We start from the raw sequence: 25,426 nt of genomic DNA, 5'->3' as shown, positions 1-25,426 counted from the left end.
GAAAAATGGCAGAAAAAAGACGGACATCAGAGTATTTTTCAGTACACCAAAACGCAAAGTAAGAACCCTAGTAGCCTAATATCTCAGACTAGTTGATAAAATGTTCATAAGAAAGAAGTGAAATGCTAATGGAATGTTTCACAATGATGTCATTAGGCAGAGCAGGCAACAGATGGCACACAGACAGCAGAGTTGGGGACAGATATGCAGGGACAGACTGGCAGAGACAGGGAGTCTCAGGTAAGTTTGTTGAGTCTTTGTTTGGCAACATTATGAAAGGTTCTCATTTTTTTAAACTTGTAAAATAGGAACATAATTGGAAAATGCCATGGATACCCCCACTCTCAACTTAAACTGGTGACTGAACTAAGATTTGTTAAAGGCAATGGTATTGCTGTTGTGATTAGTTGTGTCGTTTTCGGTACCGGTAGTTAGGAGTACGGAAAACACCTTATTTCTTTGGTTCCTCAATATACATTTACCATATTACAACGTAGGCTATGTGTTACAGCACTACTTTTGGTGTCCCCCTCAGGAATTGCTCTTGAGAAAATGTAATGTAATTGTCCCCTCCAAAGTTGATATCAGATTTTCGCCCCTGATTGAGTTATATCTGTCAAGTAATTTTTAAACCAGTTACATGCAGCCTGGTCTAGGCCAATTGAAAGCCTCTGAATTAGCAGTGAGTGATTAACAGTATTGAAAGCCTTTGACAGGTTAATGAAGAGGGAAGCACAATGTTGCCTTTTATCTATACAGCTACAGTTATGTTTGTTCCTTGTATAATGACAAACCGGGGCGTAGGTTTAACTACTTTTAATGAACATATACTTCCGCTAGAAAACTCATTGTTTAGCCCCCCCCCCCCCCCCCACACACACACACATAGCCTGCTGGGTAACGTAGCCTAAATGTTATTAACACAGAACAACACAATAGTAACCACATAATTTATAACTAGGGATGCAGCAGAGATAGTGTTATAACCTGGTCTAAAACCCGACTGATGTACATTTAGAATACATTTCATAGATAAGAAAGTTCTTAGCTGAGGATTAGTTAAAGATTCTAATATTTTAGCTAAGCAAGAACGTTTAGAAATAAGCCGATAATTATTTAGGTCACAAGGGTCACCACCTTTGTGAAGGGGGAGTACATGGGCCACCTTCAAAACCTTGGGCAAAACACACAATAACTACACACCGAAGTAGGTATCATACATCTGTACGTAAATAATGTATCAATTCCCTAGGTGAAATTACAGTTTGTTCAGGTAGAGAATGGCTACTGGTGTCTAGTGGGCTGAACTGGAATCTAAGGCTTTCTACTGGATTCAATAGAACCAGTTTAAGTGGCCGTTTGAGCTAGACTAGGTTACAGCTTGCATCAACGTGGGTTTTATCAGATCAAAATAATCCTATCACTATTGTTGAATCAATTATGACAGATTGTGCAGTCATTGCCTGGCAAAGTTAGAAAAGGTGACAAATATAATCAAGTTAAAACTATGAACAATAGTAACTGTATTTCTTACAAAATGTTACAAAATGTGACTCAATCGTCTGTCTGATGCCCTTCCCTACACAGGGCACAGTCATGTTCCAGTGCATTCTCTCCATGTGTCTGCTTAAGCCTTGCTTTGTTTTGAAGCAATCATGACTTAGCCTATATAGTTTATTCTCCGTTTGTAGTCTCTAAAGACTATTTAATGCACTTTTGGCACTTAAGCATTTGACAGATGCTTGTAAGATTCCTCCTGTGTGAATGTTTCAAACACAGTAGCCACGTTTCCATCCACCGTTTATATGAGAGTTAAATCCAATTTTATTTGATCACATACATCTTTTAGCAGATGTTATTGCAGGTGTAGTGAAATGCTTTTGTTTCCAGCTCCAACAGTGCAGTAATATCTAACAATTCACAATACACACAACCTAAAAGTAAAATAATGGAATTAAGGAATATATAAATATTAAGATAAGCTATGCCACTCTGACATTGCTTGACTGAAATACAGTAGAATAGAATACAGTATATAAACATATGAAATGAGTAAAGCAGTATGTGTTCCATTATTAAAGAGGCCAGTGATTTCAAGTCTATGTATATGGGGCAGTAGCCTCTAAGGTGTAGGGTTACGTAACTGGGTGGAAGCCGCCTAGTGATGGCTATTTGACAGTCTGATGGCCTTGAGATAGGAGCTGTTTTTCAGTCTCTCGGTCCCAGCTTTGAAGCACCTGTACAGACCTCGCCTTCTGGATGATAGCGGGTGAACAGGCAGTGGCTCGGGTGGTTGTTGTCCTTGATTATCTTTTTGGCCTTCCTGTGACATCGGGTGCTGTAGGTGTTCTGGAGGGCAGGTAGTTTGACCCCGGTGATGCGTTGGGCAGACCGCACCACCCTCTGGAGAGCCCTGTGGTTACGGGCGGTGCAGTTGCCGTACCAGGCGGTGATACAGCCCGACAGGATGCTCTCAATTGTGCATCTGTAAAAGTTTGTGAGGGTTTTAGGTGCCAAGCCAAATTTCTTCAGCCTCCTGACGTTGAAGAGGCGCTGTTGCGCCTTCTTCATCACACTGTCTGTGTAGGTGGACCATTTCAGATCGTCAGTGATGTGTACGATGAGGAACTTGAAGCTTTCCACCTGCTCCACTGTGGTCCCGTCGATGTGGACAGGGGCATGCTCCCTCTGCTGTTTCCTGAAGTCCACGATCATCTCCTTTGTTTTGTCGACATTGAGCGAGAGGTTATTTTCCTGGCACCACACTCCCAGGGCCATCACCTCCTCTCTGTAGGCTGTCTCGTCAGTTGGTAATCAAGCCTACTACTGTTGTGTCATCTGCAAACTTGATGATCGACTCGGAGGTGTACGTGGCCACACAGTCATGTGTGAACAGGGTGTACAGGACGGGGCTGAGCATGCACCCTTGTGGGGCCCCTGTGTTGAGGATCAGCGAAGTGGAGGTGTTGTATACTGACATTTTGCCTGTTTGATTGCCTTACGGAGGGAATAACTACACTGTTTGTATTCTGCCATATTCCCAGTCACCTTGCCATGGTAAATGCGGTGGTTCGCACTTTCAATTTTGCATGAATGCTGCCATCTATCCACAGTTTCTGGTTAGGGTAGGTTTTAAGCCACAGTGGGTAGAACATCTCCAAAACACTTCCTGATGAACTCAGTCACCGTATCCGTGTATTCGTCAATGTTATTCTCAGTCTACCCAGAACATATCCCAGTCTATGTGATGAAAACAATCTTAGAGCGTGGATTCCGATTGGTCAGACTAGCATTGAATAGCCCTTAGCCCAGGTACTTCCTGTTTGAGTTTCTGCTTATAGGAAGGGAGGAGCAAAATGGAGTCATGATCAGATTTGCCGAAGGGAGGGCGGGGGAGGGCCTTGTAGGCATCCCGGAAATTGGAGTAGCTGTAGTTGGGTGTTTTAGCAGCGCGAGCACTACAGTCAATGTATTGATAGAACTTCGGTAGTGTTTTACTCACAATTGCTTTGTTAAAATCCGCAGCTACAATAAATGCAGCCTCAGGATATGTGATTTCCAGTTTTCATAAAGTCCAGATGAAATATGTTTTTAATAAAAGGTTATCAGAGTCATACTGAGACAAAGGTCTCTTTTACAGATGAACCCTGAATTACATAAATTACAGAGAATACACACAAAAATATAAATACAAAATGCAAGCAGAAAGAAAGAAAAACATTTATCAGTAATAAGGTCCTCAATCAGCCTTCTGAATTGCCCTAAAAGGTGCCAGACCATCAAATTTAAAGAACATTTTGAAGATTGTTCCACAAATAAGGTGCAAGAAAACTAAAAGAGAGACCAAAGGAATATGCATTTAGCCTTTCATGAGACCAGGTGTGGTAACTTGTATGTCTACAGTCTAGTAATTATGTTAGGTAGGTACAGTGGAACTTTTTGTAAAAGAGCTTTATAAATGAAAACATGGCAATGTATCAACCTACGTGACATCAGAAGGCCAACCAACTTTCTGGTAGAGAATGCAGTGATGAGTACTAAAATTGTCACCTGTAAAAAAAGTGCAGTGGGCTATGATAAACTGCACCTAACAGCTTTAATGAAGTGGCAGTTCATATTGACGATGTCGCCATAGTCTAGGACCGTTAGGAATGTCGACTGAATGATCTGCTTTCTACTATTTAGCGAGAGGCAGAACCTATTTCTATAGAAGAAACACATTTTTATTCTTAGCTTCTTAAGTCATCAATATGCTTTTTAAAAGGCACCTTTTCATCTTTCCAGATATTTGTAAGCAGGGACACAATCCAAAGTACATATGCTTAAAAATCAGACTTTATGCGCTCTAGAGAACAAGATATTACTTCGTTTTCAGTACTAATTTTAGGTCAATAAAGTTTTTCTATAATACAATGAAGGCAGACTGAAGTTCAGATAGAGCCTGGTCAACAGGGTGGGGGCAATAGCATACACAACAGTATCATTGGCATACAAGTGCAAGTTACAATTTGACAGGCAAGTTGATATTGTTAATGTAAACAGTAAAAAGTACAGGACCCAGAATCATCCTTTAACACCATCAGGAGATATACATTGAGTTATATCTGTCAAGTAATTTTTAAACCAGTTACATGCAGCCTGGTCTAGGCCAATTGAAAGCCTATGAATTAGCAGTGAGTGATTAACAGTATTGAAAGCCTTTGACAGGTTAATGAAGAGGGCAGCACAATGTTGCCTTTTATCTATACAGCTAACCACATCATTTATAACTAGGGATGGAGCAGAGATAGTTCTATGACCTGGTCTAAAACCAGACTGATGTACATTTAGAAAACATTTCAAAGATAAGAAAGTTCTTAGCTGAGAATTAATCAAGGATTCTAATATTATAGCAAGGCAAGAAAGTTTAGAAATAAGCCAATAATTATTTAGGTCACAAGGGTCACCACCTTAGTGAAGGGGGAGTACATGGGCCACCTTCCAAACTTTAGGGGTAGTACCAGATATATAGTTGTCAGGTTAAAAATATGGGTTAATAATACAGCAATCAGGGGGGCAGTGAGCTGCAGCAAAAATGTATCAAGAATATCAGCCACAGGGGATTTGTTTTTTAACATCAATCTTAAGAAAAGGCATCGAGCACGTCACAGATAGTAAATTGTTGAATTGAAAACAAACAAAAGATTCACTAGAAGTTGACAGGTTAACCATCGTGTCAGCAAGAGGCTGGCAGAGGGAAGAGCAGTTGATTGACTGACCAGGGTCAATTAAACCAGTTTTTCGCAAATAAAAAGCCTGCCGAGATAAAATGATGATTAAAAGCGTCACTTATCCCATTCTTCTCAGTTATGATGCCAGTCAGACAGAACTTGCTTAGGCAGGGAAGAGAAGGAATTTGTACACTTCAGTACATTGACTGTTTTCCCAAATTGTGAAGAATCACCAGCAGGGCATAAAAAGTAGCTTGATTTAGCTTTCTTAATCAAAAACAGTACATCTGTTTCTCAACTGTCTGAAAGATTGCCAGTCCACTACAGAGTCAGTTTTCCTTGAATTGGCCCAAGACTGACTTCTAATCGGAATGAGCTAAGATGAAAGCCAAGGGTTGGATCTATCTTTGACTCTGAATAGTTTAAAAGGGGTGTGTGTGTGTGTGTGTGTGTGTGTGTGTGTGTGTGTGTATCTGCCGGAGGAATACAGTTGCAAGAAAAAGTATGTGAACCCTTTGGAATTACCTGGATTTCCACATAAATTGGTCCAAAAAAAATGTGATCTGATCTTCCTCTAAGTCACAACAATAGACAAACACAGTGTGCTCAAACTAATAACACAAATTGTATTTTTCTTGTCTATATTGAATAGATTATTCTAAACATTCACGGTGTAGGTTGGAAAAAGTATGTGAACCCCCAAAAGCTAATTGGAGTCAGGACTCAGCTAACCTGGCGTCCAATCAATGAGACGAGATTGGAGATGTTGGTTAGAGCTGCCCTGCAAAATAAAATAAAAAACACTCACAAAATCTGAGTCTGCTATTCACATGAAGCATTGCCTGATGTGAACCATGCCTCGAACAAAAGAGATCTCAGAAGACCTAAGATAATGAAATATTTGCCAGTCATGGTAGCATGTGGTTCCTCCCCTCGGTCTCCTCATATTCTAATTAGTGAAACATTTACAACAATCCTGACCGCAATATACTTTAAAATCGCTCATGTGATTATCGCCAGTGGTGAAAGATCTGCTACTATAGCGACATTATGACTTCCCCTTGTGTGAATCCTCATATGCGCTGACAGATTACCTTTATGACGAAAGTATTTGCCACAATAATGACAGCTATAAGATTTCTCTGTGTGAATCCTAATGTGAGACCTTAGATTACTAGGACGAGCAAAACATTTGCCACAAACCTGGCAGCAAAGCGGTTTTTCCCCTGTGTGAATCCTCATATGAAGTGTCAGATCACCAACTCGAAAGAAACATTTGCCACAATCATGACAGCGATGAGGTTTCTCCCCTGTGTGCGTCTTTCTGTGATAGTTCAGATAACCAACTTGAGTAAAACATTTGCCACATTCACCACAGCGATGCGGTTTCTCTCCTGTGTGGGCCTTCCTATGAGCATCCAGTTTTCCCATCTGAGTGAAATGTTCCCCACAATCACTACAGCAAAATGGTTGCACTTCTGTGTGTCTCCTTTGCACTGGTGATTTCAGATCCATGGATTTTCTACCATTCGAGCTTTGTCCTTTTTCTGTCCATGTCTTCTTCAATTTGCACTGGGGATGAGAGTCACTGGTTGGCTCTGAGGAATCATCTTCCTTAGGTTCTGTTTTGATCTGTTCCGTTGAGGCCATTCTGTCTTTGTACTCTTCACTTTGGGTTTGTGAGGACTGAGTTGAGTACTGATCATAGTCACTTTTCACCCAGGCAGGAGTGAATACAGAGTCTTCCTTCTCCTGGATGATACTGAATTCTTCCTGTTCCTCTTTAATCTGTATGGGGTTCCAGTCCTCTGGTCCCAGACTGGGGCTCCACTCCTGCTGCTCGGGGGGAAACTCCACTTCAGAGACAATGAACTGCTGAAAATCTGTAGGGAAGGAGAAAGGATGAGTTAGAACTGAAATGCTGATTAGCTGGTATTTACACACTAGCGACCCTTGGAATTAGCTTGAAAAAAAAGGTCTGCCGGAGGACAGAAGTTGAAAAAAATTATATTTAAAACTTACTCCGCCGACTGTCTGTAGGCTTGGTCCTTATGCATCTAATTGAACATAAATTAAACAGACTTTCCAAGCATGAGTCTGTTGTAGACCCACTTCCTCTTCACTGACCTCGTGTAAAATAAAAGTCCTTTACCTGCGCCATACCTGCACAAAAAAAAGCAAGAACTTGTGGGGGACTTTTATTTTGACATGAGGTAAGCAGAGAGGAACTGACCACGCTGAGGAACTGCATCGGTCTACAACAGACCCATGTTTGGAAATTCTGTTCAATTATACAGTACCAGTCAAACGTTTGGACACACCTACTCATTCCAGGGTTTTTCTTAATCGTTAACTATTTTCTACATTGCAGAATAATAGTGAAGACGTCAAAACTATGAAATAACACATATGGAACCATGTAGTAACCAAACAGTGTTAAACATGAGGTAGTCACCTGGAATGCATTTCAATTAACAGGTGTGCCTTGTTAAAAGTTAAATTTGTGGAATTTCTTTCCTTCTTAACGTGTTTGAGCCAATCAGTTGTGTTGTGACAAGGTAGAGCAGGTATACAGAAGATATCCCTATTTGGTAAAAGACCAAGTCCATATTATGGGAAGAACAGCTCAAATAAGCAAAGATAAAATAATGATGGGCTGTCATTTAAGACATGCAGGTCAGTCAATACGGAAAATTTCAAGAAGTTTAAAAGGGTCTTCAAGTGCAGACTCAGAAAACGTCAAGCGCTACGATGAAACTGGCTCTCATGAGGACCGCCACAGGAAAGGAAGACTCACAGTTAACTCTGCTGCTGTTAGCAGCCTCAGAAATTGCAGGCCAAATAAATGCTTCAGAGTTTAAGTAACTGACACATCTCAACATCAACTGTTCAGAGGAGACTGCGTGAATCAGGCCTTCATGGTCAAATTGCTGCAAAGAAACCACTAAAGAAACATGAGCCATGGACATTAGACTGGTGGAAATCTGTCCTTTAGTCTGATGAGTCCAAATTAAAGATTTTCGGTTCCAACCGCCGTGTCTTTGTGAGACGCAAAGTAGGTGAACGGATTATCTCTGCATGTGTGGTTCCCACCGTGAAGCATGGAGGAGGTGTGATGTTGTGGGGGGTGCTTTGCTGGTGACACTGTCAGTGATTTATTTACAATTCAAGGCACACTTAACCAGCATGGCTACCACAGAATTCAGCAGCGATAGGCCATCCCACACCTCCAGGCTGTGTAAGGGCTATTTGACCAAGAAGAAGAGTGATGGAGTGATGCATCAGATGACCTGAATGCCATGCCAAGGGTGTGCAAAGCTGTCATCAAGGCAAAGGGTGGCTACTTTGAAGAATCTCAAATAAACTACATCTCGATATGTTTAACACTTTTTTTGGTCACTACATGACTCCATATGTGTTTTTTCATAGCTTTGATGTCTTCACTATTATTCTACAATGTAGAAAATAGTTAAAAATAAAGAAAAACCATTGAATGAGTAGGTGTCCAAACTTTTGGCTGGTAATGTACATTCCATTTGATTTTTATTTATTTATTCATTCCCCCCTGCATAAGAACCAAGCCTACAGACAATCAACAGAAAAAGTAGAAGTTGAATTTTATTTCATTTATGGCTTCTGTTGGACTATTCAGCTCTTTCGCAAGTTAATTCCCATCAACGTGTAAATACTAGCGCTGCTAGCGCAGCTACACACTGATTAGATAGCGCATAAACACCTATCGGACAGAATGGGGGATAGGATAGCCCATGATTCTTTTTTTTAAAGATAGCCCATAGGATAGTTCAGGATTTTGCACTTATATGTACTGTTGTCAATTGACCAAAACAGTTGTTGAAGTGTGTATTAATGGACAATCATTTTACCAGCAGCCGCAATCTGACTCGACTGATTATAATGGAAGGGGCATAGCTCAATACTGGTCTAAACACCACTAATGGTCCATTTAAAAAAAACGCTGATTAGCTGCTCGATTAAGTTCTGGATCCATACATGTTAAGAGAAATGATGAAGCGATGCTAGAACGAGGAGCGGATCATTTATTCTATTCAGATGTAACATTATTAATATCGACTGGATTTGTGATGCAAATTCTTTCTTAATTTCTCTCGCTATATGAAACCTGCACTATTGATTGTAGAGTTAGAATCCTAGAGCGGACAAAGCCCAAACCCTCGATCAAACCACAGACATTTCCAGTCAAATATGAGGAGGGAGGTTTGCCTGACGACTCATCCTGAATTTAATTTTACTGCGCCATACATTCAGTCTGAAACTGTCACCAGGAGCGATCAGCCCACGAAGTTGGAAATCCCACTCTGTTGACTACATTAAAATGATGGAAGCCCTCAAAAGTGTTACCCATGCTAATAGGGCCTTAGGGCCACAATCATTCTTTATGATCCAGACTCATCGTGGAGGAGAAATGTTAGTGGGCTTGGCGTTTGGCCGAAGCGATGCGGATGAGTAGTCAGGCTAGCGGGAGGTAGGATGCTGCTGATTAATAACAGCGGTCTGCACTTGATGGGCTGTAGTGCACAAGGCCCACAAACGGCTGCCACAGTGGGTCTGCAACTGTATGCTGCAGGCAGCATTATTCAATTCAATACATCCGGAGCGAGAATAACAGATTTCTGTTTATAGTCAAATTCATTATTGTATTTAGTTAAAACTATGTAACGAGATTCAAACATTGTTTGGCATTATGATTCCATTATTTGTGTGCATCAGTTTCAAGACAGGACTTTTCATTGGAAGGCGAACATCCAATTTCACCATCTTTACCCATTGTTAATGTTGCTCACTTCAGTCATAGCGGCCCAGCGGCAGCTTGCAAGTCATAAAAATCCAACTAGACGTTCATTACTACTTCTCTCTCTCTCTCTCTCTCGTCGGAATGGTGCTATGCCACGATCAGGACAGCGTGGAGCCGGCGCGGGATATGGCTCAGGAAAACGTACCGCAATCCCATTATCCCCACTGACAAATCAAGAAGATTTAAATACTGCTAGCCTAGCAAGCTGACAGAAAAAGACAATTTCAAACGTCTTGATTTGTCATTGGGGATAATGGGATAATAGAGCTCGCCAGCTTGTAGGCCTTTAAGACGGAAATTATTTAAGTCTGATTCGTTCAGCCATTCCTAAGGGGGAAATTAATAGGGAAAGAAAGGGGTTTTGGGATAAATGCTGAAAATAAGGTCTGAGATTAACAACTTTAGGAGATCATCTTCTTCTTCTGTGGGTTTTATGGCAGACTACAACCCAAAGGGGTGTATTACCGCCACCAACTGGACAGGGTTGAAAAAAACCAAGGTCAAAATAAAACCCATACATGACAGGGAAACTAACTTAATCCACCCACAATAAAACAAAACACCACATTGACAAAACCAAAACTCAAATCTCCGTTCTCAGGCTCTATGACCTGAGAGGGTGGTAATGGCTTGTGACAATACTCCATGCAACTCCTCCACCGAGAAGTCTATCACTCCCAGGAACCGTTCCTCCGCATCCACCATGATATCTATTTTCCTGGACTTCCTCTCCGCCTCGGCAGTGCCATTAATCACTGTAGCTATAAAGGCCACATTCTTCAACTTTAACATATCTAGGTCTTTCTTGCTGTTGAACGGCAACCCCCGCAGCCTTCAGTGAAGGCCTATCCAACACCATAGACTCCTCAGGAGCGCCAATCGAACCCTCAACCCTTTTAACAGTCGCCGCATATGAGATGCGCTGGACAGCCCTGTGCCCACCTCATTCTATTTCACCCTTGTTGGGCATTCATGGTTCCCACCACAATTGCAACATGTCCCATTTTCATCACTTTTAAAAACGCATCGTACGAACTTTTCCACAACATCTCTGCTTTTCCCTTCTGCAAACACTTGAAACATGTCCAAGAGCTTTACAATGATCACACTGCATTGGTCTTGGAACAAACGCTCTGACTAGTTTATATATCCCAACTGCACTTGAGTAGGGAGAGACTCCATATAAAACAATTTTTAAAAAGGAGGATAGTCATCACTTTTTCTTCATTCACCACACGATTCATCCGACGAGCATCAATCACTCCGGGAATATTTTTAATCTGTGCAACATTGACTCCCCCACGAACCGCCAGATATTACCCCCCTTCTGTCTCTTCGGAACAGGACACCCCTGGACACATAAAATTTCTAAAAATCGGGTGAGACGCAACACACTCTCCTTCTTATCCTCAGAAGAACAAAACATGTAAACAAGCCTGCCTCTCGTGATCCTCACAGCCTTCACTTAACCCAGCACTCTCTCCACCAGTTTGGTGATATCAAATGGATTCTTCAAAATTGGTAATCCAATCAGCCGCTCCTCATTAACAAAACAGGACATTCTCACCGCCGTTTGCAACTTTGGTCCGTTTTCTATTCTTTTGGAAAATATTCCAATTCTCCTTGAGACCCCCGGCATTATATTCACGCTCCACATCAGCGTTCGCTTCTGCCATCTTTTCGCTGTCGGACGTCAGGGTGAATAAATTACTTCAGGAACACCCTTCAAAAACAACTACTCGCCCATCGTTATGACAGCTACGCCAAAGATAGCCTTGACTACCTTGATCTACGTGCGCGGAGTGGGATTTTGTCTTTAGGAGATATTATACATTTTTTGATCTATGAGATAATATCCGTCAGTTAACATCACCTTTGAATTCGTTGTGCTTGTTTTTATTAAATTAATGCTTTAAAAATTCACAAAAGGTTACATTAGCTGAAGATTTTCTCAAAAACGAATAAAAATCTATTAAGTACTTTACACCACTGCCATTAATATTGCTCTCTATTAGGAGTACGAGTACAGCGCTACGAGAGAGAGAGATCAACTTGACTATTACTTGGTTTACAATGATTAACGTTAGCTCAAAGGCTGACAACAGCCCGTTACAAATTGGTAGCCAACCTTCGTCATCGTGAGTGTCGTCCGCATCATCTTCATTGGCCGCGGGGGAATTGCCCGAAATACTGTTATTGATCCGTGAGCCGCTGCTGACAGGCGTCTGACCTTTGCAACTCACCGACCTGTAACTCGACTCAGCCAGGCTGAGTTGCTTCTCTAGTATTTTGATTTGCTCCTTGCTTTGAGAGACTTCTGCACGTAATGCTCCACAACAATCCTCTACTAACGTACAAATCTCTGTAACCGCAGCGGAGGCTAGTATGTCCATGATGACTGAACTTATCCGTTGATGCAAAACACGCATTTCCGACATTTTAAACCCTTTGCTTTTGTGAAACCTGTGACAACCACTACTATGAAGATTAAAAACGTCCAATAAAGTTTTTATTTTTTTGCCAGCTTGTTCAAGAAATAGTCATATTTGTGAGAACATCTGGTTAATTTTCATCAATATTCCTCCATCATTGATAACGGTGTCCTTCCTTGCGACTGCATCCGGGTCGAGTTAAGATAGACAGAAAGCTAGAAAGCGCCACCTACCGCGTGGAGACTAGAAGGTGCATTACCCAGAGAACTCGTTGAGCGCTAAACGTTGTATTTGGGGTATTCTCTTACTGTGGGAGTTATTCCTATGCGTTTCAGAATCATTGTTTAGCATTGAGAAAATCATAGTTTTTTTTGTGTTTATCATGCTATCAACTTGAATAAAGGATTTAGCACTGGAGTAATCTTAACCTCAGACAAACTATATGAGGTTGTATTAGTCTCAAGATCTTGTGCAAAGCAAAATGCAGAAATCCTGTAGAAGCATAGGCAAAACCTGCACAATTCCTTCAGAGGCCCAAATTCCTGTGGGATTCTTGTGTGACTTTTCATTTGTCTTTCCTTGTTTTCCTAGTTAACCATGCTAATATCCATTCATCATTCATCCTGCAATATCCTTTCATGATTCAAACTGCAATAATAAAACAGCACCAGACCATTCAACTGCAATCCTCCTCTCTGTTTTAATGGCAACCACCACGATAGCCCCCACTCAAGTTCTTCCACACCGATCTTGACAAACCATTTCTGTATGGTCCTTGCTTTGTGCACGGGGGAATTGTCTCGCTGTTGACCGAGGCAGCTCTAGCAGGGCAGAAATTTGACGAACGGACTTGTTGGAAAGGTGGCATCCTATGATGGTGCCAAGTTGAAAGTCACTGAGCTCTTAAGTAAGGCCATTCTACTGCCACTGTTTGTCTATGGAGATTGCATGGAGGTGTGCTCGATTTTATACACCTATCAGCAACGGGTGTTGCTGAAATAGCCAAATCCACTTATTTGAAGGGGTGTCCACATACTTTTGTGGAAATATAGTGTATATCTCATGTTTGACCAGTTGAATTGCAACTCCACTTTGTCCCTTTACTGTCGCTTTGCCTCTTTGATTGCCTTACGTAAGTCAGAGCTAGTCTGTTTGTACAGTATATGTCCATGTTCCCAGTCACATTGCCATGGTTAAATGCGGTGGTTCACGCTTTCAGTTTTGCTCGAATGCTGCCATCTATCCACAGTTTTTGGTTTGTCACAGTGGGAACAACATCCTCTATGCACTTGCATAGTCACAGAGTCAGTGTAAACTTCAATACTATTCTCAGAGGCAGCCAAAAGGCTGTTTAAGCATTGGCAGCGCCATTGAGGGCTTCCGCCATTTTAAAGTAGTCAAAGTAGTCAACTGAGTGGGTATTCCTATGGGTTGTAGCCTCAATGGCACTGCCCATGCTGTCACAGACGCCATAATGGCACAGATAAAGATGAGTCCTCTATCTATCTCTATGGTTGTTTGACATTCATTTGATTGCAACAAGAGTTACAAGGCACTTACAGGTCACGTTTTTTAATCCTTCAAAATAAGATGTCCTGTAAACTGTGTAAAATGAATAATACAGGCAACAATTATGGAACATATGCACAATAAAGTATACTAGCCTTATAGCTTTACTAACACATGGATCTCATTAAGTAATGATATGATATATTTAGTGTTGCTGGCAATGAAGCAAAAGTGACATTTAGGTTCCTAAAAGAAGAAAAATAAATGTATTATTTTTATGTATGTAGCTAGACCTATTGTACATTATAAGCAGTATATTTTATTACTTCCATAAAACATGATCATGTTCCTCATGGTGAATATAATAAATATCAGTATCTTGTTCAAATGAGGACCACTTTGGAAACAAGCGTGTTAATTAATACTATTGAGTGATATCTTCTAGGTCCACGTTGTACATTTTGTTGTATATGTCTGTTACCCCAAATAAATTCAATTCAAAAATCTATGTTGGAGATGCACTGTTGAGGCCTTTTGCTCCAATGGGAGCAAACAGGAATAAATCAAGTAAATTAGACTTCAATCCCCCATGAAATAACACCATATATAGATTCTACTATCCCTAGTGAGTAATCCCAATCATACTTTTAATTTTGCACCTAGAATATTTTTCTCTCTATAAACCAATATGTGATTTATAGGCGTGTAGTGTATTGCATTTGGACCAATGGGGTGGGTGGAATAGAAAGTGTTGCTGGGCGTATAGACCTCAGTCCCTCATGAAATAACACCATATATACAGTACTGGTACTTTATATTTTACAGACCCTAGTGGGTGTACCCAATCCCACTTCTACTTTGGCACCTAGAATAGTTTTTTCTCTATAAGCCAATATGTATTTCATGTATACAGTGTATTGCATTGGGGACATTTATTTGACCTTGGAACATGTTTTAAAACCCAAATGTAATGCAAATGAACATTTCCGAACTTCCGTGACCCGGAAATACTTATTTTATTGTTGTTGACGAGTCGCTTGTAGCGCTGATTCAGTATATCATCTTTGGAGCGGATTTTGTTTTGTTTGTGATCAACATAATTTTTTCGTGGACAAAGCCATATTCGTTGAACGCTCAACTCTCAATCGATTGAAAATGTCTCAACTACAGTTGCTGCGTGAGTTTTTACATGAGCGTGTAATGGCTGCTGCTGTCGAAATTTTCGGGGCAGTTGAGAAAACGGTAGCTGAGTACCAAGAGGAAAATGATCGTCTACGGAGGCTGCTGCGGATAGGTTCGTATGTACAACACAACCATGTATGATCGCATCATTCTACAATGTTTTTGAAATATATTATTTTCGACAGTGTTATTAAGCCGTCAATGTTTTGTGATTATTGGTGTCGTAAACATGTTAGCTAACTGGTTAACTTTAGCATTTTGCATGTTTGAAATACTAGTTACTATTATCGGGTGTTTGATAAGTGGTTTAGCAAAATTAAAATGTAATCGACACTTGGTCCCCAGTTAATGGCCACCTTATTATATCCATTTAATTGTGTTAAAAAATAGACTTAAACTCAAAAAACTTAAAGAAACGTCCTCTCACAGTCAACTGCGTTTATTTTCAGCAAACTTAACATGTGTGAATATTTGTATGAACATAACAAGATTCAACAACTGAGACATAAACTGAACAAGTTCCACAGACATTTGACTAACAGAAATGGAATAATGTGTCCCTGAACAAAGGGGGGGTTAAAATCAAAAGTAACATTAAGTACTGCAGTGCATCTCCTCCTCATGGACTGCACCAGATTTGCCAGTTCTTGCTGTGAGATGTTACCCCACTCTTCCACCAAGGCACCTGCATGTTCCCGGACATTTCTGGGGGGGAATGGCCCTAGCCCTCACCCTCCGATCCAACAGGTCCCAGACATGCTCAATGGGATTGAGATCCGGGCTCGTCGCTGGCCATGGCAGAACACTGACATTCCTGTCTTGCAGGAAATCACGCACAGAACGAGCAGCATGGCTGGTGGCATAGTCATGCTGGAGGGTCATGTCAGGAAGAGTCTGCAGGAAGGGTACCACATGAGGGAGGAGGATGTCTTCCCTGTAACGCACAGCGTTGAGATTGCCTGCAATGACAACAAGCTCAGTCCGATGATGCTGTGACACACCACCCCAGACCATGACGGACCCTCCACCTCCAAATCGGTCCCGCTCCAGAGTACAGGCCTCGGTGTAACGCTCATTCCTTCGACGATAAATGCAAATCCGACCATCACCCCTGCTGAGACAAAACCGCTACTCGTCAGTGAAGAGCACTTTTTGCCAGTCCTGTCTGGTCCAGCGACGGTGGGTTTGTGCCCATAGGCGACGTTGTTGCCGGTGATGTCTGGTGAGGACCTGCCTTACTACAGGCCTACAAGCCCTCAATCCAGCCTCTCTCAGCCTATTGCGGACAGTCTGAGCACTGATGCAGAGATTGGGCGTTTCTGGTGTAACTCGGACAGTTGTTGTTAGTACGGACATTGAAATGTATTGCCCTGGCCACATCTGCAGTCCTCATGCCTCCTTGCAGCGTGCCTAAGGCACGTTCATACAGATGAGCAGGGACCCTGGGCATCTTTCTTTTGGTGTTTTTCAGAGTCAGTAGAAATGCCTCTTTGTGTCCTAAGTTTTCCTAACTGTGACCTTAATTGCCTACCGTCTGTAAGCTGTTAGTGTCTTAACGACCGTTCCACAGGTGCATGTTCATTAATTGTTTATAATTCATGGGAAACAGTGTTTAAACCTTTTACAATGAAGATCTGTGAAGTTATTTGGCTTTTTAGAATTATCTTTGAAAGACAGGGTCCTGAAAAAGGGCCGTTTATTTTTTTCTAGAGTTTAGCTCTCTTCTCCTAAGCATTTAATAGAGAACTGGCTAGTTGGTTAGCTTTTTGGTTTAAAAACATTTACTCACCTGTCCACCTTTCATACCCTGCTGCGCAACCAACATCTTTTTAGTGTTGGAACCAAATAATGTCTTATTTACTTATTTATCTTATGTTTTGACAAAGTAGATACTAGTTTAATGCTAAAATAATAGCAATATGAATTATAGACATGAAATAAAACATTCATTTCAGTGATGTGCATTGACGTGAACAGTAAAACACTGTGTTGGTGTTGCAGTGATACACTTGGAATCTCAGTGAAGGAAGAACACGACATGGATTGAATAAATATATAGCTATAGATATTAGATTCATAAATACATACATCAAAGCAAACAAAACAACAACTAAATCTCGACCTCCATCCCTATATTGTCACACATATCACATTAAAAGTCCAGCTCCACTGCCTCCTCTGGGTCCAGTGCTGGCAGAAGTCGCAGCACACACACTGCACCTCCGACTCACACACACGGCACCTCCGACTCACACACACGGCACCTCCGACTCGCGATCCTGAGGGGAGCTTGCAGGTGGATCACGCTCCCGCAGCGGGCACAGCAGATGGTGTTTTCAGCTACTTGTATTTGAAAAACAAAATCAAATTGAAGAACATAGAGGTATTACAACAACAATAGTAGTTGATACAACCGAGAGAAGATTATGAAGTACCTGAGGGTGGTGCTATAGATGGCGTGACAATTGTCTTTTCTCGTTAGTGTCGTGGCAAAGAACCAAGACACGGAGCGGCTTTAACTTCTTCAGGAAAACCCGATCGAATGTAACAACGTGTTAGAAACAAACACATCATTATATTTTCATCCAGATTCACATTTATGTATTTTCCAAGCTATAGGACACAATATTTTACATACAGCAGGTTGTTAAAGGACCAAAGTATTTTGTCTGCTTCGTGTTTTTTTTGGCCATGGAAAAAACATCCCTATTAGGCAGGGCATGTTTCATGAAAAGCATTTCACTTTTTTACATCAATACCTCTAGAGGAAGCTGCAGGGGTTTTTGAAGGAGGTGGAAACTGGTGCTACGGGCTATAGACATATAAAGGAGAAAAATAGTGTTAAACATAGCAGTTTATAAAACGCATGCATAACAGTAACTATTTAATAATTTAACATGTTTACCTCTAGAGGGGTGGTTTACTAGCACGGAGAAAAACTGACTGTCATGAAAACCTGGAAGTGATTTGAATTTATAATAAATAAAACATTTTTTTGACAAACTTTTGAAATAAATCGCTTTTTCTCTTTAGTTTATTGAGAAGTAATTGGAAATAGATTCTAGATTTTCGATCATTTGAATTGGAATTTCAGTTTACTTCTTGAATTTACTGACTTAAAGGGTCAATCTGCGATTGGTACATACATTTTTTTTTACCTTTAAAATTAATAATATACCCATGGATTCTTGAATATAATTTATGGATGTCTAGTACCCCAACAGAACCCCAAATATATATGCTTATTTTACTACAGTGTTTCTAAACAATGTAATTCTTAAACACTTTATAGCCTCAACATGTTTAAAACTGTCATTTTGATATCATAACTCGTCAGTTCTTACACCCATAGCTCTGTCTATGAATTTGAGAGTGGTTCCATTTAGCAAGCCTCACCCCTTTACCAAAAAAGTGGCGGGTACCCACTTTGTTATTGTTGGAACTGCAGATTGCTCTTTTCAATTCAAATTCACTGTAACCCTGATGTCTAAAGACTAGATAACCTCAGCCCTCCCTCTCATTCCCTCCAGATTCCTTGCAGCTCTCTCTCGCTGTCTCTGAAGAGGAGGTTCTCCCTGAGCATCAGCATTGTGAGCAGGAGTGGAGCTTCAGTCTGGGACAGGAGAATACTGAAGCCACACAGATTAAAGAGGAAGAGGAGCAAATCAGTCAGGAGGAAGAACCGCTTCAAGAGCTCTATAATACCAAAAACGCAATTTTCACTCCTGCCTGTGTGACAAGTAAATGTGATCAGGTGGACCCCTTGACTCCTCCTCAAATCCAGACTGTGGAGAACAGAGTGTGGGACCCGAAACAAGTGAATCTCACACCTTTTGGTACTGTGACTCATCTAAAGGTTCTCAACATTCCATGTGGCCCTACAAATAATCAAAACAATGCATCCAGCCACAGCACAACCGAAAGCAGTGACCCAATAGGACTTGATAGCAACCCAACATTAGATTCCAGCCTACCATTGGCTCACAACCCACCATTTCAGAAACACAGATCCAAACCCAGCACTACAGTTATAAAAACTCTCCGCTGCTGTGACTGTGGTGAAACGTTTTCTCTAAAAGCTGACCTGCAGATGCATGTGACTCTCGCCAAGAAGCAACCCAGTGAATGCCAATTCTGCAAAAAGTTCTACAGATCTACCTGTAAACTGAAGGCCCATGTCAGACAGTGTCACGATGGGAAAACCAGCACCTGCCCCTATTTTGGAAAGACCTTCAAATTAGAAGGAGATCTGTCCAAGCACATGATTCACACAGGAGAGAAACAATTTAGCTGTGGTGACTGTGGGAAGAGCTTTAATCGCAAGGGGAATCTAACCCAACATATACTGACTCACACAGGGGAGAAATCATTTAGTTGTGGTGACTGTGGCAAAAGCTTCAGTCTCAAGAGGAACCTAACCGAACATGTTCGGACTCACACAGGAGAGAAACCATTTAGCTGTAGTGATTGTGGGAAGAGCTTCAAACAGAAGGGACACCTAACCATGCATAAACTGACTCACACAGGAGAGAAACCATTTAGCTGTAGTGACTGTGGGAAGAGCTTCAATCGCAAGCAGCCCTTAAACATGCATAAACTGACTCACACAGGAGAGAAACCATTTAGCTGTGATGACTGTGGGAAAAGTTTTAATTTGAAGGACTCCCTAAAGAAACATAAATTTACTCACACAGGAGAGAAACCATTTAGTTGTGGTGACTGTGGGAAAAGCTTCTATCAGAAGGGGCACCTGAACGTGCACAAACGGACTCATACTGATTCACACAAGAGAGAAACCATTTAGCTGTGGGAAAAGCTTTAGTATCATGTGGAACCTAACCATGCACAAACTGATTGCGGCTCAGGCTATGATTCAGTCGTAAGGCTCAGCTGCTGAAACATATGAATAAAGTCCACAAGGAAAGAGAACAGGACTAAAACAGAATTTTTTGGGGGGAGATCTTTGGTTGATGTTTATTTGGATGAGTGTTGTCCTTGAGGCAGAACTGAGCAATTTCCTCTAGATGGGCCAGCTGCAAAGTCAAAATTGGCTATATTGTAAAAATGTATGAAAACAAAAATGTAAGGTTAGCTTTAAAATCAGATTTTATGACTTTGTGGCTGTGCCAGCAAGTGACCACTATGCAGAGCTGCCTCCAGAACAACATTCATGATGGAAAAAACACTGACCTGCATCAGAAGATGGAAATTAAAAGTCAGGGTTTGGACACAGAAAGGAAAGTAAACTCTGCATAATACATGCTCTAGATGTGTGATAGATGTACTTTTGTAAAACATTCTATGGGTCTAATGAGAGCGAATAATTCAAAACGAAACAAATTGTTTTAAATAGGTTATGTGTAAATACACTTTACAGGCACCATAATTGCTTCCCGTGGGCATATAATATTAAAACAAAGCTGACTATGGAGAGTTTTAAGTACATACAAACTTTTCACAGCAGCTGGACGAAGATCTAATATAAAGGGAGATTGTCCATTCACCGTTTTACTGCTTCCAAATATAATGTTTTATACACAGTACCAGTCAAAAGTTTGGACACACCTACTCATTCCATGGTTTTTCTTTATTTTTACTATTTTCTACATTGTAGAATAATAGTGAAGACATCAAAACTATGAAATAACACATACGAAATCATGTAGTAACCAAACAGTGTTAAACAAATCAAAACATAATTTATATTTGAGTTTCTTCAAAGTACCCACCCTTTTCCTTGATGACAGCTTTGCACAATCTTGGCATTCTCTCAACCAGCTTCATGAGGTAGTCACCTGTAATGCAGGTGTGCCTTGTTAAAAGTGAATTTGTGGAATTTCTTTGCTTAATGTGTTTGAGCCAATCAGTTGTGTTGCGACAAGGTAGGGGTGGAATATAGAAGATAGCCCTATTTGGTAAAAGACCAGGTCCATATTATGGCAAGAACAGCTCAAATAAGCAAAGAGAAACGACGGTCCATCATTACTTTAAAGGTCAGTCAATGCAGAAAATTTCAAGAACTTTGAAAGTTTCTTGAAGTGCATTCGCAAAAACCATCAAGTGCTATGATGAAACAGTCTCTCATGAGGACCGCCACAGGAAAGGAAGATCCAGAGTTACCTCTGCTGCAGAGGATAAGTTCATTACCAGCCTCAGAAATTGCAGCCCAAATAAATGCTTCACAGAGTTCAAGTAACAGACACATCTCAACATCAACTGTTCAGAGGTGACTGCATAAATCAGGCCTTCATGGTCAAATTGCTGCAAAGAAACCACTACTAATAGACACCAATAAGAAGAAGACTTGCTTGGACCAAGAAACATGAGCAATGGACATAAGGTCGGTGGAAATCTGTCCTTTGGTCTGATGAGACCAAATTTGAGATTTTTGGTTCCAACTGCCATGTCTTTGTGAGACGCGGAGTCAGTGAACGGATGATCTTCGCATGTGTGGTTCCCACCGTGAATCATGGAGGAGGTGTGGGGTGCTTTGCTGGTGACACCGTCTGGGATTTATTTAGAATTCAAGGCACGCTTTACCTGCATGGCTACCACAGCATTCTGCAGCGATAAGCCGTCCCATCTGGTTTGGGCTTATGTGGGAACTCCTTCAAGACTGTTGGAAAATCATTCCAGTTTGAGAGAATGCCAAGAGTGTGCAAAGCAGTCATCAAAGCAAATGGTGCCTACATTGATTTGTTTAACATTATTTTGGTTACTACATGATTCCATATGTGTTATGTCATAGTTTTGATGCCTTCACTATTATTCTACAATGTAGAGAATAGTAAAAAATAAAGAAAAACCCTTGAATGAGTATGTAAGACTATTTTAAGGTAATACACAATGCAGAGGACTAGAGGTCAATAGGAAATTAACGATCAATTGAAATGGTTGTTTTTCAGTTCAACATCTGGTTAGAATCTGTGTAGGGGATTCAGTCCTGGACTCATAGCTACATGTGGCAAGATCTCATTGGTCTGAATTGTCTATACATTGAGCCTGAAACAGGATACTAGTTATTTGGCCATTGGCCCAATTTTACTGCAAGGAATTCTAATTGGTCAACCACAGACTAGGGTTGGGGATTATAAATGACATCCTGTCCCTTTGTTCTGTGGAGAGTCACTGAGGACAGGGAAGAATGAACAGCTACTTCTCAGCATAACAACCATGATTTGTTCTCTTTGAATAAACCCATTTTTCTCCCTCCCCCTGATTTGCTTTGGGGTCTGTGTTACTGAAGAATAACATCAACTGCTAACAAGTAGGTGTCCAAACTTTTGACTGGTACTGTACAAATTGGAACCATCTTACAGATCGCATTCACACTTCTCCAGAAGTTTAATCATTCTAATAAGTTTGCTTGTTTTTTTGTTTACTTTGGTTTTAATAAATCTGTTTGTTTTTTCTCAACAACAATAAATACATGTAAAATGTAATGATATCATAAAATTGGCAAAAAGACGTGACGCATGCTGCTGTTGAACCAGCCTTCGTTAAAGTAGGCCTATGGTAAGGGTAGCCTATTTAAAAATATTAAACGGAAAACAAACAATTGTTGCAGGAAAATACCTTCTAAACACGAGGTTCACATCTCTAATTTCATGATGGGCATGGAATAGATCATGAAGGGGTTTTTATGCAAGTCCAAAGCATGGCTAAAATAATGTAGGCCTGCCTACAATACATAGCTAAAAAGGGAATGCCAGCTCACTGTTTTGCTCCTCTGAAATTAGATATTTTAATAAAGCTTTGGTGACGTAAGATTGATTTCCCCAACGGTCTCATGAGCCAATCCCTTTATCGAAGGTCTTGACTAGCCTACTTGATTACATTGGGTAGGACAAAAAAGAAAACCGACTTCGCTCAGCGGAGGGGAGGCTATGCTTGGGTTTTAACCAAATAAAACGAAATGGGGGGGAAAAACTTTTTCCACATTTTGTTACGTTACAGCCTTATTCTAAAATTGATAAAATAATTTTTTTCATTCTCCTCAATCTACACACTATCCCATAATGACAAAGCAAAAACAAGATTTTAGAATTTTTGGCAAATGTATTAAAAATAAAAAAACAGATTTCACATGTACATAAGTATTCAGACCCTTTACTCAGTACTTTATTGAAGCACTTTTGGCAGCGATTACAGCCTAGAGTCTTCTTGGGTATGACGCTACAAGATTGTCACACCTGTATTTGGGGAGTTTCCCACATTCTTTGAAAATCCTCTCAAGCTATGTCAGTTTGAATGGGGAGCGTCGCGGCACAGCTATTTTCAGGTCTCTCTAGAGATGTTCGATCTGGTTCAAGTCCGGGCTCTGGCTGGGCCACTCAAGGACATTGAGACTTGTCCCGAAGCCACTCCAGCATTGTCTTGGCTGTGCTTATGGTTGTTGTCCTGTTGGAAGGTGAACCTTCGCCCCAGTCAAAGGTCCTGAGCGCTCTGGAGCAGGTTTTCATCAAGGATCTCTCTATACTTTGCTCCGTTCATCTTTCCCTCGATCCTGATTAGTCTCCCAGTCCCTACCGCTGAAGAACATCACCACAGCACGATGCTGCCACCACAATGCTTCACTGTAGGGATGGTGCCAGGTTTCTTCCAGACGTGATGCTTGGCATCCAGGCCAAAGAGTTCAATCTTGGTGTCATCAGACCAGAGAATCTTGTTTCTCATGGTCTGAGTCCTTTAGGTGCCTTTTGGCAGACTCCAAGCGGGCTGTTGTACTTTTACTGAGGAGTGGCTTCTGTCTGGCCATTACCATAAAGGCATGATTGGTGGAGTGCTGCAGAGATGGTTGTCCTTCTGGAAAGTTCTCCCATCTCCACAGAGGATCTGTGGAGCTCTGTCAGTGACCATCGGGTTCTTGGTCACCTCCCTGACCAAGGCCCTTCTCCCCCGATTCCTCAGTTTGGCTGGGCGACCAGCTCTAGCAAGAGTCTTGGTAGTTCCAAACATCTTCCATTTAAGAATGATGGAGGCCACTGTGTTCTTGGGGACCTTCAATGCTGCCGAAATGTTTTGGTACCCTTCCCCAGATCTGTGCCTCGACACAATCCTGTCTCGGGGCTCTACGGACAATTCCTTTGACCTCATGTCTTGGTTTTTGCTCTGACATGCGCTGTCAGCCGTGGGACCTTATATAGACAGGTGTGTTCCTTTCCAAATCATGTTCAATAAATTGAATTTACCACAGGTGGACTCCAAGTTGTAGAAACATCTCAAAGATTATCAATGGCAACAGGATGCACCTGAGCTCAATTTTGAACCTATAGCAAAGGATCTAAATACTTATGTAAATAAGGTATCGTGTTTTTATATTTAAATCTGCAAACATTTCTAAAAACCTGTTTGCTTTGTTATTATGGGGTATTGTGTGTAGATTTTTTTGTATTATTATTTTTATATATACATTTTAGAATAAGGCTGTAACGTAACAATGTGGAAAAAGTCAAGTGGTCTGAATACTTTCCGAATACACTGTATGGGCAGTGTGCGTCACGGCCGGATAGGCTGCGTTTCCGCTGTCAATATTCCTGCCATAACCAATTGCATTTGGTTTTTGGCTTTTGGTTGGTCTTAAATATCCCTACCAGCGCTAACTGAGATTAGCACTTTGGATCATGTTTTTAAGGACACCCCTCAAATAATTAAACCCCTCCCATCTGAGCCCAAGCGAGCTGATGTTAGACAGGTAGATTACCTGGCGTTAGGGCTGGGAAATGCCATTGGGCCTGTTTTTATGAGGAAATTGCAAACTAAAGTGCGTTTGACACTAGCTCCACCTAAACACCAGCCCAATATAGAGCCCTATGTGATAAAACAAGCAACGTATAGTGTAGAGAATCGTTGTACCATCTAAACAGCTGTGAAATATCATTTCAAAAACCCAAAATATTGTATTTTCAACTGTTTTTGAGGATGGTGTGCAAAACCGAAAGTAAAATACACAAACTAAACAGAAGAACGGAAGCATAGAAATAGCTTACATAGAACAGATCTACCGCTTTTTAGACTTGCTTTCAATGAGAATGACACATTTATAACTAAAATTTCTATGCGAATTTGGTCAGGTCACCCAGAAAGTAAAATATTGCTGCTTTAATTTTTTCTCCATAGGTATGGCATAGGTATTTAGGGCTCCCGAGTGGCGCAGCGGTCTAAGGCATTGCATTTCAGTGCTAGAGGCGTCACTACAGACCCTGGTTTGATTCCAGGCTGGATCACAACCGGCTCTGATTGGGAGTCCCATAGGGCGG

At 41.1% G+C, this 25,426-nt stretch overlaps 2 protein-coding genes across 2 annotated transcripts; one reads left to right on the top strand and one right to left on the bottom strand.

The window, feature by feature from the left end:
* Nucleotides 1–886: 886 nt before the first annotated feature.
* LOC106574441 (uncharacterized) lies at nt 887–12,647 on the bottom strand. The gene is made up of 2 exons (XM_014150339.3): nt 12,173–12,647; nt 887–7,093 (listed from the first exon to the last, which is right to left on the bottom strand). Exon 2 carries the CDS (start codon nt 2,776–2,778, stop codon nt 2,209–2,211), a length of 570 nt encoding a protein of 189 aa, XP_014005814.2. The 5' UTR covers nt 2,779–7,093; nt 12,173–12,647; the 3' UTR covers nt 887–2,208.
* A 2,362-nt stretch (nt 12,648–15,009) lies between these two features.
* LOC106574438 (uncharacterized) lies at nt 15,010–23,263 on the top strand. Its single transcript, XM_014150336.3, has 2 exons — nt 15,010–15,279; nt 18,698–23,263. Exons 1-2 carry the CDS (start codon nt 15,141–15,143, stop codon nt 19,969–19,971), a joined length of 1,413 nt encoding a protein of 470 aa, XP_014005811.1. The 5' UTR covers nt 15,010–15,140; the 3' UTR covers nt 19,972–23,263.
* Nucleotides 23,264–25,426: the final 2,163 nt, after the last annotated feature.

The sequence above is a fragment of the Salmo salar genome, chromosome 16, assembly GCF_965601325.2.
Source record: "Salmo salar chromosome 16, fSalSal1, whole genome shotgun sequence".
Classification (NCBI taxonomy): domain Eukaryota; kingdom Metazoa; phylum Chordata; class Actinopteri; order Salmoniformes; family Salmonidae; genus Salmo; species Salmo salar.
Note: the sequence above shows the minus strand (reverse complement) of the source record. Positions and strands in the feature narration are given on the sequence as shown.